Source organism: Marmota marmota, unplaced genomic scaffold (assembly GCF_001458135.2).
Source record: "Marmota marmota marmota unplaced genomic scaffold, marMar, whole genome shotgun sequence".
Lineage (NCBI taxonomy): Eukaryota > Metazoa > Chordata > Mammalia > Rodentia > Sciuridae > Marmota > Marmota marmota.
The window spans coordinates 29,286,465-29,302,443 of record NW_025999990.1 but is presented as its reverse complement, the minus strand read 5'-3'; the positions used below and the strand labels follow the sequence as shown (position 1 = coordinate 29,302,443).

The 15,979-nt window shown below is 39.9% G+C and overlaps 1 protein-coding gene across 2 annotated transcripts in view; it reads right to left on the bottom strand.

Annotated features, from left to right (window-relative positions):
• The window catches only part of Tpgs2 (tubulin polyglutamylase complex subunit 2), a 34,661-nt gene extending 18,693 nt beyond the window's left edge, over positions 1-15,968 (bottom strand). The window contains exons 1-2 of one of the 2 annotated variants that reach the window (XM_015482420.2): positions 15,850-15,968; positions 7,698-7,777 (exon numbers count right to left, since the gene is read on the bottom strand). In XM_015482420.2, the coding sequence (XP_015337906.1) occupies positions 7,698-7,777; positions 15,850-15,931 (162 nt within the window). In that variant the 5' untranslated portion in view covers positions 15,932-15,968. The remainder of the gene's footprint in view (positions 1-7,697; positions 7,778-15,849) is intronic. The other variant, XM_015482421.2, reaches the window with a different exon arrangement.
• Between the last annotated feature and the right edge of the window lie 11 nt (positions 15,969-15,979).

The following is a 15,979-nucleotide window of genomic DNA, read 5'->3' as shown; positions in this document are numbered from 1 at the left end:
TTTCCCCTCCTTCCAAGGAGGCCAACTGCAATATTTTCTTAAGCTACTATAAAGAATAAACCATAAACTGTTATTACTTCATCAGTTGTGGGAGCCATCAACTCCGAATCCCAGAAAACTCTGATGAAAGCTGCCTGAGCCTGAAGCAAAGTGCTGTCCACTGTCTCCTGCTTATCTTCGTTACTTCTGGACAATCCTGCACTCCACAGTTCTCTCCTATTTTAGTGGCGACATCATCTGGGAAGGGAGCTGGGCAACAAATACAGAATCAGGTCAGCAAAGGGACCAGAAGATGGAAATTAGTGTTTATGGAGGGCTTGTCCTTGCTGAGTAGTTTTCAACTACAGCCAGATGAAGGGCTGCCCATGAAACCCACCAAGAAGAACAACTAAAATTTTACTGAAAACATGAAGCACTGAGCGTAAGTGCATCTAATGAAACTTTTCTTGGGGAGGACAGTCCACCATTTGGAAGGAAAACCTGGTCTGTAGAGGGATGACAGAATTCTCAAATATTCTCAAAGTCCCTCCTAAGGAAAGGTGGAGGGTTCACTAGAAACTATTATTTTGTCGAGTAGGATATAAGAATTTGGGACCAAACCAAACTGCTTAAGACCAAGAGGAGAGGAAGCATACTTTGCTCCAAATCCTTTCTCTACAGCAATATCAGTTTCCCTGTAAAAACACATGGTGTAGTATAGATTTTCCAGGGACATCATGACAGTCTTCAGAACAGTAATGCCTTCAGGCCTAATTAATCATCAGGCATCGAGTTTTACAAGGAGTGGAAGTTGTGGGGTTGGAGGAGAAAGCTTCCTATCATAGCTTTCTTGCTTTAAAGCTCCTGGGTGTAGTAGTCTCAGGATTGAAATGAAGGACTGTGGAAAAGCAGCCAGGTGGCTGACTCTGACTCTTGTGTTTTATCTAATTCATTCATTTATCCAATATTTATTAAGTGTCTTTTATAGAGTAAATACTGTGCTGGGCATTAGAATCAGGAAAGAAGCAATGTATAGAGGAGACTGTACCAGACATATGGGTTGCTTATACAAATCCACCTTTTTCTTCCTTCTTGACAAAACCCTCATTTTGCTTGAGATAGCATGTGTCTTGTTAAATATTTACTTTTAAGCCGTCCTCTGCAGTTAGTGCTTGACATTAAGATGTAAACACAAGTCCAAAGAGGTTTTCAAGAAAACTTTCTCTCTCCTATTAAAAGGTGATGGATGTGGCTGAAGACAAACCCCTCACCTCTTCTTCCTGCCTTGAGCTTGGATATGATAGGCAGGGCTCTTGGTAGTCATCTGGCCACCATAAAGGAAAAGGACAAAAGAATTCCAGATATAATGGCTTATCACTGTTAGGGCTGATGAACCAATTCCAACTGTCTACATCAGTACTTATTACCTGCGATCTGGTAAGTGTTCTGCAGCTGTGGGGGGTGGGGAGGACATTAAAGAAGAGAGAGGTAGGACAAAAATCAGAACAGGCAATGCTTTAGAATTCAAGGAAGAAGATTTATGGGTAATTAAGATGGCTTGCTAGACGTGCCTGGCACACTTCTCTCCATAATAAAGGAAGTGTCTCAAACACTTCAGTGAAGTGCTAGAATACAGCAGAGATATGGCAGAGACCTTACAGAGCACAGTGATATACAATGGTCTTTAAGCACATGACATCTACCATTCCTTCTCTAGACCAACTCTAAATTATGAGGGACTATGCTTGACAGGGAAAGGGTAATAAGCAGGAGGTTCTAAGCAATCTTCACTCATGCCATGGCCATCTGAGACATTTGCTCTTGGAGAAGCCTGTAGCCCTCAGAGTCCCGAAGCTGAGTTTGGGAAGTTGCTAGCTTACCACGCAAGTGCACTATCCTAGAGAAAAAGAGCCCAGCCCCCGTCATTGTGCTCTTACCCAGCCCCTACCTAGGCTCCTGCTGCACAGCAACATTTTGAAACCTTTCTACCCAGGGTCCTGTGGAGCAGCCAGGCAGCTGTCCCCAGAAACCTGGCTGACCTTGCTTTTTGAACCAGCTAAGTGCCCCACTCACTCATCCTTAGTCCCAGAAAGTAGCTGGGGAGCCCACCTTGAATGGCTCAGCCTAGAGGTCTTGGGAAGCATACAGGTAGCCCTGCCCATCTAGAAGCTGGGGTGGGCAGGGGAAAGCATCTGAGCAGTCTTCTCTGACTGGCTTGGCTCACTGAGGCACCCCAGGAAGCTGATGGGAAGCCCTACCCATCCTTCTGCAGCCCCAAGAAGCAGCTCAACAAACTGCTACCAGAAGCTTGGCCTGTTAAGGTACTGAGAACCATACAAGAGATCCTGCCCTTTCCCCTTGGTCCTGGGAAACAACTGGAAAGCCCTCAGAGCAGGCTGGCCTAACAAGGCCCTGCAAAGTCACCTGTGAGGCCCCTTGGATACTGACAGGTACTTGGTCTGAGCCCACTAGTATGCTCCAGTGCCTATGCAGCCCTCAGACTAGCACTCTGCCCCACTGGGCCCACTGGACCCACTGGAGTGGCCTTGCCTCCACATGACCCGTGGAAAATGACAGGTTTCTGCACCTGCAACCAGGTGCACTGCACCCAGACGTTCCAATGAACATGTACCACCATAGAGAGATGCATCCTAGCTAGCAGTGCAATCCCAAATGCCTGCGGCCAAGGCCAAAGAGACATCTGTAGACATGGCTAACTTTGATTACTCCTTAAGAAGATACATGGACACAACATTAAAGCACCCACCTGGAATGAAAGTCAATGTAGCATATCCAACCAACATGCTAGGATAAATCACAAAAACTGGAAAATGGAATTATATCAAACTAAAAATCCTGGGTAACAGCAAAGGAAACACAAGGGTGAAGGGACAACCTACAGAATGGAAATATTTTCCAACTCTTCATCGAAAAAGAGATTAATTCCAGAATACATGTGGAACTCAACAATAAAAACAAAACAAAAATACAACAAATGCTGGTAAAGATGCAGAGAAAGGAGAATTCTTATATACTGTTGCTGGGAATGTACATTAGTATAGCCATTATGGAGACTGTGGGGAGGTTCTTCAAAAAAACTAAAACAGAACTACCATATGATATGGCAATCCAACAACTAGGTATATATCCAAAGGAACTGCAATCAGTATGTTGAAGAGATATCGTACTTACATGTTCACTGCAGCACTATTCACAAGAATCAACTTTGTGTCTATCAACAGAGGAATGGATACAGAACATGTGGTATTTATATACAATGGAATATTATTTAGCCACAAAGAGAAATTCCATCACTTGAGGCAAGGTGGACAGAAGTGGGGACATTATGTTAAGTGAATAAGTCAGGCACATAAAGACAAGTAATGCATGTTCTCATTTACATGTGGAAACTAAAAAGTTGATCTCAAAAATGCAGAGAATAGAATAGTGGTTACTAGAGTCTGGAAAGGATGCGGGGGAAGGAGGAAGAGAGGATAGTTAACTGGTACAGGGATGCACTTGCACTCTGTATATATACTGTAGAAAAAGTGAGGCTGAAAAGAAAAAGGATATTCTGCCAAATCATTTGGTCTCTGTGAGCCATAGTTTTGCCATCAGTACATCGAATTTTTATCTGGGGATTGGAGAATCTAATCCATCAAGAATCATAAAACACTCAGCAACTATGCAATATCACTGAAATGCTTAATAATAACAACAATAGGATTTTCCTGGCACCAAGATGCTGTGAGTATTAAGAGGCACATGCTTTCACTGTGCCTGAAAGATGAAAAGCTCAGTAAAGACATTAGGTCTTACTAAATACCAACATTTACACAAGGCAGGCAGCAGGCACAGTGAACGTGAATCATATATAACTGCATAAAGCCAGGCAGATGGAAACTACTTTTCAAAGACAGAAAGTGTGAAATATATTAAAATGGGAAGAGGCTATTTACTTTTTCTTAGGATCTGCAGTAGGTATTTGGTCATTGAGGTTTTAGTTTTCAATCTTTCTTCCTGGATCTGTATCACAAAGTCACAATATGTTAGATTATAGCTGGATGAGTCCTCCAGGAACACTGCTTTCAGACCACCTATTATACACATGATAAAGTCACCCAGAGAAGTTATAATACTTAGTCAAGGGCCCAGAGCTGGCATTAGACTTCTACTCCAAGCTGTTCTCCTCACACCACAGTGCCTCCATAACTTTTCTGCTATGTCATATTTCCAATTAGCTTCCAAGAGAGCTTCCAAAGGGGCAGGGGCAGTGGCAGGGAGCCTCTTCATGGAGGACCTTTTCTAGCTATTTATGTAGTTGTGAACACTGAGTATACCATATGAAAGCTATTCCCTAGTTGGGGTGTCTCCAAGCATGGAGGTCTGTAGATCAGTTCACTAGAGAAGTAGATCCAGCTGTTCTCTGGCACAGGCACTTCTGGAAGCAGGCACAAGTCAGGGGTGGCTCTACCAAGCATGCTCCTATGAAAACAGGCTCTTCAGTAACCTTTTGAGTGAAGAAAGGGGGAACTCCCAACCAGCTCAAAACTTCTGTTCTCTATTGCTTAATAGACAAAAGTAGGTACAAAATAGTATGTAGTATATTGCCCCATTCTGACTGAAAAAATTTATTTAAAAACATTTTTATGCTTTTGAGAATCTGAGAAATTCTCTTCCCAGAAACATGCATGTACCTAACACATCTGACATACATTTCAAAGACTCCAGGAACCACTGGCATTGTGTACTTCTACCCACACACAAAATCAAAATATGCTGACTAGTATGTCTATGTGGTAACATCCTAGAGGACTTTTCGTTGTTTTAATCCTTTTTTTGTTTTTTCCATTTTTTTTTTATGGTGACCAATGTTTTGTTTATCATGACATAAAAACAGCATCTTAAAACCAAGGTACACACTTCAAATTCTATCTTCTACATTTGATTGTTAACTTTCAAGCAACCCACAGGCCTTCAAAAGCCCAGACCCTCCAAGCACAAGTGAAAAAATATTTTTACATTACTGATACTAATATGGTTTGTACTCCTTAATTAGCATATTTGTACTTTTATTTTAAGTAAAGGATTCAAAGGAAAATTGTAAATAATGTATTTTATGATTCAAGGTACTTTCACAAAAATCCTCCTACTGAGTATGTCTAAGGAGAATGTGCCATTATCTATCTTAGTTACTTTAAAAATCTCTTTTTCCTTTCTGACCTGTAATGGCTATTCATCCAGCTCTGTAACTGCATTCTCTAGGTGTCATTCCAAGCTGAACAGGGAACCCCAAAATGGTGCACTGTCCAGGAGGCTGATCATATTTCAATGAGATCCACTGCAGACAATAGCCCTGGGAATTAGTTATGGAAGGTATGCTCCAAATGAGTAAACTATATTATAACTGGTAAAGCCAGGACAAATGGATAGTCTTCTCCTTAAAGAGTTCTGGGGAATATATAGTACAAGAAACAAGGGGGAAAAAAAAACCCTTTAGAAATTGCTTCATTAAGTAAGTGGAATAATATGTCTTAGCCTTAATGGTGTTCCACTTTGTTCTCTCACCCTCCCACACAGGTCTGACAGGATCAGCTGGTTCAACATTTGCTCCAATGTCTGTTTGTATGCTAGTACCATGTTGTTTTGATTACTCTAGCTTTGTGACATATTTTGAAATCCCAGTGTGATACCTCCAGTTTTATTCATTTTGGTCAAGATTGCTTTGGTTATCTCCGGTCTTTTGTGGTTTGACATGAGTCTTAGGATTGTTTTTTCTATTTCTGATGAATGACATGGAAATTTTGATAGAGATTACATTAATCTGTAAATTGCTTTGGATAGTATGAACATTTTAGTAATAAAGTAAAATAAGTCAGCTACAGAGAAACGAATACGGTATGATTTCACTTACAGTGGAATCTAGAAAAGGCAAACTCTTAGAAGTAGAGTAGAATGGTGGTTCCCTGAGGTTGGGGGTGTGGAAGGGGAAAGAGGAAACATTGGTTAATGGTTAGAATGAACAAATTCTGGTTCTACTGCACAGCACAGTGACTACAGTTAAAAATGTATATTTCAAAATCTAAGAAAGGATTTTAAATATTCTCACCACAAATAAATGCTAAAAATATCTGAGATGAGGGAAATTCTAATTAGCCTGACTGGATCATGCTTCCATACATATAATGTATACAAATGTATATATACATGTACATTCCATATATGGAATGTACATGTATATATACACACACACATTGAAATATTTGAAATACCACATCAAACCCCATAAATACATAAAATTATTTGTCAATTAAATTTTTAAAAAAGGAGTTCAACAAATAGACACTATATGAAATTCCCTTTTTCTATTATCAGCTGTGAATTGAAATGGAGGTGGGAGCTGAGAGAGCCCTGAGAAAAATTGAGGTGCTGCTGAGCTGAAGTCCTGGAGAAAAACCTCAACTACCAGTTACTGAGCTTCCAGAAAAGCTGCTGCTGGCTCAGTGTGGGAGCAGATCATGCTGGCAGGACTAAACACACAGCCAAGGGCTGCCTGGCTGCTGAGGGCAAGATACCTAGTGTTGTCTTCTATTAGAGAGACAGCCATGCATAGGAGAGAGGGTATGTGTTTAGAGGAAGGCAATTCTGAGCTCGAATTCTGGCTCTGTCACTTGGTAATTGTGGGACCCAAAACAATTTCTTTAACCTCTTTGAGCTTCAGTCTCTTCATCTATAAAATGAAGATACCATGACTACTTTGTGGGGTTATAAGTCATTTCATAGAGAATAACTTAGATGATATGTGTTAGCAGATACTTATTAAATCACAGGGTTATTTCTTAGCCACCAGCGCCAGTCAGATCTATTTGCTACTCTACAGCTATTCAAATCTTTCCAAAGCAGAAAACTGACCTTCTCAGTTTCTTACTTTAAACATTTCATTGGCTACTCTTTGCTCTCGAGATAAAAAACAAAAATCCTAAATGTCCTGGTCCTTATGATCTTGCTCTCCTGTGCTCCATTTTTATGTTTCATGTAATCCTTTCCATCTCAAAGCTCTGGGACATATCGAAAGCCCCTTCTTCCCAGATCCCATCTGCCTGGTTAACAACTTCTCATAGCTGCTTTGGGAAAACCTTTTTTCAACCTCCAGACAAGGTCAGGGTCCGGAAAATTCTCCCTTCATCTGTATTTCACAGTACTCAGTCTACTTTGTAATTATGCTTGTAACAATTTATACTGTGTCTTAGTAAGATCAAGAGGAAGAACAATGACTTTTAAAAAAATTACCACTGAATCCCCGGGTTCAATAGCAAGCACCACACCTGAATCATTTTTGGAGCTTTAAAGTTTTATTGAATAAATGAAAGACCAGAGGAAAATTGGAAAGCACTAGCTATGGATCTGATTAGTAGTTATTTAGGACATTTAACTATATTCTGGCCTGATACTTAGTAATATGTTTCTTTTCCTATCCTTGTTGGATTTTCAGTGTAGTTGTACATAATTTCCAATACCCACTGCCTTCAAAGGTTTACCAAGGCTGTGGGGGTGGGAAGGGGGGAGACATACTTCATGCAGGGAAAGTGGCCATTCCATAATGAAAGGCAACTGTGGCTGATGTAGAAATAAGTTTCCTGCCCTAATGTTTCCTTCTCAGGGGCATGTAAGTTGACTTCTCTTTGTTGGGAGATGAGGATGCCACAAACAACACTTACTTGTTCCCATGAAGAAATCATATGACGTTCAGCAGGTGCCTTTTCTAAGATGGTCACTTCTGTCACACCTGGGGAAGATTCTGGAGGAAGAAAAAGAACATCATGGTCACTACAAGCCTTTAGTACCTCTGTAAAGTTGCAATTGGCCTATTCTCACATTTCTACACTATAAATTGATTGTTGATGGCTGTCCTAGAACCATCTGGTCCCTCTAATGAGCATTTATATCCCCTGTGACAAAAGTAAAGAAATGGCTGGACACTCAGTCTTGTAACCTAAGATAATGGTACAGTCTACCGGGTGGAAAGAACACCAACAGAATATACTCCACATTCAATCACTACTTATTTAACTTGTTGAAAAGAGAAAAAAGATCTTTTTCTAGTGATTTAACACCAAACTTCTCAGTGAGCTAAATATATATATATATATATATATACACACACACACACACACATATATATATATACACACACACACACACACACACACACTTATGAAATGGTGAAAAGAAATAAGGAATAGTAGTACCTCATTAACTATTTTTTAAATATTTTTTTTAGTTGTCAATGGACCTTTATTTTTTTATTGATATGTGGTGCTGAGAATCGAACCTAGTACCTCACACATGCTAGGCAAGTGCTCTGCCACTGAGCCACAACCCCAGTCCCTCATTAACTTTTATAAGATGCAAAACTTGCTAACTTTTCTTCTAAATAAAACTCATCCTGAACATGATATTCTACTCTATGAGTTTCAGGGCTTAGAAGCTAAGCTAACATTATGAGAAATGTATTTTTGTCTAGAAATATACTGGGAACAAAATAAGTCATGTCTTTCCTCAATGCTGGAAAAGATCTCCAAATAATATGGTCTGTGGAGCTGTGCTTTATTACTCTGAGATAAAAGAGAAGTCATCTGGGAATAAAACATATTCAATATCTCCTCCCACATGCTAGGAAATCACTCTACCACTGAGCCACAACATCAGCTCCCAGTCTTAACATTTTGAAGTCCTTAGTCTAAGACATAAAAATCTGTCATAAAAGCTTTTATGGTTTATGCTAGGCATACTGGCGTATGCCTGTAACCCCAGTGACTTAGGAGGCTGAAGCAGGAGTATTACAAGTTCAAGGTTAGTCTTAGCAACTTAGCAAGGCCCTAAGTAACTTAGTAAGACCCTGTTTTAAAATAAAAAGAGCTGAGGATATAGCTCAGTGATTAAATTCCTCTGTGTTTAATCCCCAGTATCCCCCCCAAAAAAAGAAAGAGAAAAAGAAAAGGTTTTATGGTTTAAATTGTCCACCAAAAAGATATGTTGAAGTCCTGACCTCAGTACCTCAGAATATGACCTTATTTGGAAATAGGCTTATTGCAGATTTAATTAGTGTTGTTATGCTGGAGTAAGGAATAAAGAATAGTACCTCAGATTCCAGCTCATGATATGATGATGGAAGACTGGACTGATGTATCTATAAGACAAAAACTGCCAAATTCTCATGAAGAGATAAAGGCAGGATCTATCCCTAACAGGTCTCAAAATGAGCATGGTCCCTGCTAACACCATAATTTAGATTCTAGGCCTCCAGAACTGTGAGAGAATGACTTTGTTATTATATGTCAGTGTGATCATTTGTATAGCAGCCCTAGAAAATGATCCACTTTTTCTGTGTGATGCTGCATAGATTATTCCTACTGTCACCACTCTATTTTATATCATGGTCACTGCAAGCCTTGATGAAACCACAGCCACAAAATCTCTTCCTGCTCTGTCCCAGCATACCACTAGAAAACCTTGCCCATACCTAGGCTTGTTTCCTATCCAATTTTGTTCAGTTCTTCCTCTGGTCTGGAAGATAGGGGCCTTATTATGCTTGATTTTTATCTTTCTTCCCAAGTTCAAATCCTCTGCTTGGACAGTGTCAATTAGTTCACTCATTGCTTTTATCCCTCCAACATCTCCACAGTGAAACCTGTACTCCTTTCTAAATATGCTATCCCCCTTTCCTGATGCACATACCCAAATGTGTTTGTTTCTCTCTTCATCTACCCAAATCCTACTCATATTTTAAAGCCACAGTCAAGTTCCACCTCCTCCATAAAACCATTACTACAGATTACTACAGCTCATAGTCATCTCTGATTTTCCTGATACTCTATTCCATCTTCTGTAGGTTCAGTGCTACATGTTTGTACTTGATAATATACTATTTTTAAATGATATTGGTTGTTTACTTTGAAGCTCTAGAAATACTTTATACAAGAATTTAAAAACTGAAATTAGTTTTTAAAATTTCTAGGAATATGGCAGACTTCTAATTTAGTTTTATGTGGTTCACTGATTCTATGATTATACGCTTTCTATGCAGCATAAAAGTTTCCTCCAAGGATGTGGAGGAAAAGGTATACAATGCTGGTGGGGCTGTAAATTGGTGCAACCACTCTGGAAAGCAGTATAGAGATTCCTCAAAAAACTTGAAATAGAACTACCATTTGACCCAGTTATTCCACTCTTCAGTATATATCCAAAGATCTTAAAATCAGTATATTATAGTGACACAGCCACATCAATGTTTATAGCAACTCAAGTCAAAATAGCTAAGCTATACAACCAACCTAGTGCCCTTCAACAGATGAACAGATCAAGAAAATGTGGTATATATACACAAAATATTACTAATCCATAAAAAGAAATGACTTTGACTTCTGTTGGTAAATAGATGGATTTGGAGACTATCATGCTAAGTGAAATAAGCCAATCCCCCCAAACCAAAGGCTGAATGTATTCTCTGATATGTGGATGCTAACACAACAAGGGGGGAGGGAGAACAGAAATTCAGTGGATTAGACAGAGGGGAATGATGGAAATAGGAAAGACAGTAGAACAAAATAGACATAACTTTCCTTGTTCCTATAGGAATACATGACCAAGGAAACTCCATATATGTACAATCACAATAATTGGCTCCTAATTAGAATATGTTATACTTCATGAAGGTATAACATGTCAAAATACACTCTACTGTCATGTTTATTGAAAAATAAATTATATATATATACAATGTTTTCTCCAAGTTGTCAGAAAATTATAGGATGCAGTAACAGCCCAACTAAAAATTCTGGATTCTGCCTATTCTCTGGTCTTTCTTTATTCATTTAGTAATTGTATGGCCTGAGATGAGTCCTCACTTCTCTTTGCCTTCAGTAAGATAGAATACTACTATTTCCCTTGTAGGGAAAGTAGGAGTGAGAATGCTTTAGAAAAGTAAAATGTTTCATACATATAATTAAACACTTTTTTCCTGCCCCCGTTCAGTATTCTAAGACACTGGAAGCATTGTGCTATAGTGGGAAAAGATTGAGCTTCAAGCCATTAGGCATGGATGAATCTTTGCCATGTGCCTGACTGGTGGGGATGAAAGAGTCTGTGTATCCATCCCTTCAAGGGTGGTCCCACTGGGCACTGAATAATAAATGTTATTATTAACATTTTAGATAAGTATATTGAGGCTGAGAGTTTAAGCCACATAGCCAGGTCTCTCCCAAGTATGTCTAGTTAAGAAGAGTGCAAAAGTTTACGTGCAAAAGTTGCTGCATGTTCCTTAGCACAGCTCTATAGAAATTATCCTATACAACTTCAGAATCTAGCTTTCATCAGTCTTAATAACCTAACACTTCATGGGCAGTAGGGCAGAATATAGAACTCTTTGCCAACAACCTGGGTGTTTGCATAGTGATGACCTCTGATTATACGCTTTCTATGCATCATAAAATCCAAGGATGTGGAGGAAAAGGTATACACTACTGGTGGAGCTCTAAATTGGTGCAACCACTCTGGAAAGCAGTATAGAGATTCCTCCAAATGGTTGGAATAGTACCACCATTTGACCCAGTTATTCCACTCTTCAATATATATCCAAAGGTCTGGTGTCCAAGGATGCAAGTGGACACATAAAATTATTCACTTTTTAAACTTTGTGGTAGTTTATTCCTACATTGAGTGCTATCAATTCCTTCCTTCCTTTCTCCATTGTGAGGTGAAGTCTGTTTCTCCACCTCCTTAAATTTGGAGTTGACATGTAACTGCTTTGAACAATAGAATACGGTGAAGACATGCTGTGCCAACTTTGGATTTAAACTTTAAGAAGACTGGCGGTTTCCCTTTTCCTTTGAATCCTGAGTCATCATATTCAAATTCAATCTACTCTCTGGAGAGACAGGTCATATTGAGGAACACTAAGGAAACCAGACATGTTAGTTCAAAAGCCATCAGATAATTTCAATCCCAGTTGCATAGAACTGCAAACACTTGAGCAACCCTAAATGAAGTATCCCAGCTAAACCCAGGCAATCCAAGAACTAGGAATGTTAGTAATTTGTTTCAAGTTGATATGTTTTGGGGCGGTTTGTCACCCTGCAACACTACTTCACAGTGTAACATACTTCCCAGTAGAAAACAATCCAAGTCAACAATCTCTGGAGTATTTAACAAGGATTTGTTATATCCTTAACTTGGTGAAATTACTACCAGATATTAAGAATTAATGAGAAACTCACTGCTAGTTAAACAAGACAAATATGCAACAAAAGTGAAAACTTCAAGATTATATAATTATGTGTTAAAATAGGTGATAATGACCCTAAGGACCACAGGAGTTGAATGCAGAGGGAGGTTGATGAAGACTGAACAAGTGAAAGGAAGATGTCAGAAATAATGCACAGCTCATCTGGCCCTTGAAGGATGATGTGGAAGTTACTGCAGACTGGTTCAATGAACACCTACTTCTGCTTCCTCCTAGTGTGCACACCTGTATTTTAGAGATTGGACAGCTAAAAACTGCATTTCCCAGATTCCACTGCATTTAGGATTCCTCAGACAAACAAAATTCCCATAAGTTTGGAAAAGGGATAAGCAGGTGATGTAGAGGGCAAATGCAGAGAGGAGACCTTCTCACAAGCATAATTTCAGAGGTATTTTGATCTCATCGGGTTGGGTATTGCAATGATGGCATCAGCAGCAACATAACTTTTTAAACACTAAGCTTCTTTATTACATTAACTGCAGGTACTTCAGGTATTACTACTTAACACCTTTTTTTTTTCTTTATTTGCAGTAAAGTTCTCATTGTAGAGTCTGCTTCAGGTCTCCCAATTTTTTTTAAGTTACTGCCCCTTAATTGATACCTTTCTAGCCTTAACTAGCTAAAGTGCATACTGTTTCTTATTCTAGCCAGAGTGTATTCTATGGCCTGCAACTAAGAACCTTGACAGACACAAAGAATTTGGGCTTGGAAAAGAGACTTTCCAAGACAGGTGAATATGCACAGGTCAGAGGAAGCTGTCACTTACATGATTTAAGAATTCTGGCCACAAAGCCAGACAAAGATATAAGAGGCTTTGTGAATAGTAACCAAATTAATTTCCCAGTTCTTCCCTAGCAAGGTTCAGGTGGGGCTTTTAAGCAATAATTGAATCATAAGGGCTATAATCTCATCAGTAAATTAATCCATTTGATGAATAATTTGAATGGATTACTGGGTGGTAAGCAGGGGTTGGGTGGGTGTCAAGGCCTGAAGATTAGGTCACTGGGGGATGTGCCCTTGGGGATTATATTAGTTTCTGGCCCTTTCTTGCACATCTGTTTCTTGGCTGCCACAAGCTGAGCAGCTTTGTTCTGCCACACCCTTCTGCCATGATGTTCTGCTTCACCTTAGGCCTAGAGCAATGGAGTCAGCTGACGATGAACTGAACCTCAGAAACTGAGTCCCAAATAAACTTTTCCTCTTTGTTCTTATCAGGTATTTTGGTCACAGCAGTAAAAAGCTAACACAATAGGGTCCCCCCACTTTTATGTATTCCTTAGGGTTTTCTATATATAAGAATGTATCATCTGTAAGTGGAGAAATCTTTATTTCTGATTTTATTTCATTTTTCTGCCTACTTACCCTGAATAGAACCTCTAATACAATGTGTACGAGTGGGTAAGAGGAGAATTCTTGTTATTGAGAAAAGACCAAATATAATAGGCCTAAGACTGAAATTCTTGTAAAATTGCCCTGAGTTGGCTAGAAAACTGAATCTAAGGAGGGTTTTCATCATTTTCTGATAAGAATGATGTGCCATATCTAAAGTATTATTGCAAACAATATGGTTTATGCTGAACACCTGTTTTTCCTTAGAGAGTCTGGAATTTTGGTGCTTGGTAGGTGAAAGGTACCTAGATGACTGATTTTCAATAAAAGTTCTGGACTCCTAGCCTCAGGTAAGCATTCCTGATACACATTTCAGATATACTATAACAACATGTTGCTGGAAAAATTAAGTACTTTCGATGTAGCTTCACACCTGGTTTACTTGACATCCCTACAATTATTTTTCTCTTTGCTGATTTTGCTTTATATCCCTTTTCTGTAATAAATCATATCCCTGAGTATGACAATCTTCCCTGTCTTATAATACTCCCAGGGAACATCAAATTTGGTGTGGACTTGGGGACCTCTGACTTTTTTGTTGTTGTTCTTGATCTGAAGTGGGAAAGCTGTCAGGCTTTCAGCATGATGCTAGCTGTGGACTTTCTACAGATGCCCTTTATCAGCATGAAGAAGTTCTATCTCTAATCCATTGTATTTTTAGTTTTTTTTTTTTTCTTTTTAAAATCAAGAAAGGATGTTGGGGGTGCTGGGGTTGTGGCTCAGCAGTAGAGTGCTCGCCTAGCACATGCAAGGCACTGGGTTTAAGCCTCAGTACCATATAAAAATAAACAAATAAATAAAATAAGGGTTAAAAAAAAAGAAAGGGTGTTGGATTTTATCATGTGCTTTTTCTGCATCAATTGAAATGACTGTATTGGTTCTCTTTTATTCTATTAACAAATTATATTAATTGATTTTCATATCTTAAACTGCACATTCCTAAGATAAACCTTGGACTTCTATAAAAAGACAAATTAAAAAATTTATTACATTCATAATTTCAATTAGTGATGTGGTGCCCATTTTTTTTTTTAAAGTAAGTTAAGGAAAGAGCAGGAAGGATGGATGTTGTTACAACTATATTCAGGGATGGCTTCTCTGGCATAATAATAATTTCATCAGAAATCTGAATGTTGTGAGGGAAACATTCAGAGGAAAATAATTCCAGGTGGAAGGCCAAACAAATTGCAAAGAGTTTAAAGCAGAAGCAAGTTTAGTGTGTTTAAAGTCATAGCCTTAATATGGCCACCCTGTGGCCAAAGCAGTGAAAACTAACAGATGAGAGCAGTTCCTACAGGGACTTGTGGGACACAGTAGAGAAATTTCAAGTATATTATAATTGTGATGGGAAGGCACTGAGGCACGCTTTTCAGTCTGCTTAAGACAGCCTTTCTCCTCCTTGGTAGTGTGGCTAACTCTTATTTATCAATGTTCTTTAATTTCCCCCAAAAGCCAATCACCTCCTCTGTGCTACTTCTGAGCAGTGATAGGTTACTGACCTTGTTTCATGCTACTGTTCAGTTTTTCATCACTAACCCCAGCATCTAACAGTAGTGGTTCCTATTGTGTGTGTGTTAGTGGTGACTGAATCCAGACTTTGCACTTACTAGGTGCTACCACCGAGCTATATCCCTAGCCCATCAGGGGTGGTTACTAAATAAACGCTGAATTAAAGAAAAACTGTAACCCATCCAGCGGCACAAGCTTTGACTCCTTTCTGACACTTTAGGTGCAGCACAAGGAGGAGCTTGGCGGTTGATGCTTTCTAAGGGAGGTTGGCTGCATCATTCCCCCAGCTCACTCTGGTACCAGAGAAAGGCTTGGGTTTCAAGGATACCACCTTGGCTAAGAATGCCTCTTGGGAGACCCGGCCCCCCAAATGCCAGGTGCTTACTGTCTTCCCTTTGCACTTCTTGGCGGGTCTTTCAGGCCCTGGAAGTGGGCGGGGAGGGGGGGAATTTCCGGCTTCCCAGCTCTTTCTGGGAACACTCCCCGCAAACTCTTACCGGGCCAGGTCACGCACCCGGGTCTCTCTCTTTCCCTCAACCACCGATGTCAGAGCAGCGACGCCTGCTCGTACGCAGGGTCTAGCGTCGTGCCGTCCATCACCTCTCCACCTCTTTTCTTCTCCAAGCCCCCTCGTCCCAGACTCGACTTCCCCTGGCTCTCGGTCCCCTCACCTAGGATGCGGGTGATGCCCAGTGTCAACTTCTCCAGGTGCGGCTTGCTGCAACTCAGCAGCGAGGGCGACGCCTCCTCCATGGCTCGCGTCCCGGCTCCGCGCGCGGCGGAGAAGTTGACACTGGGCAT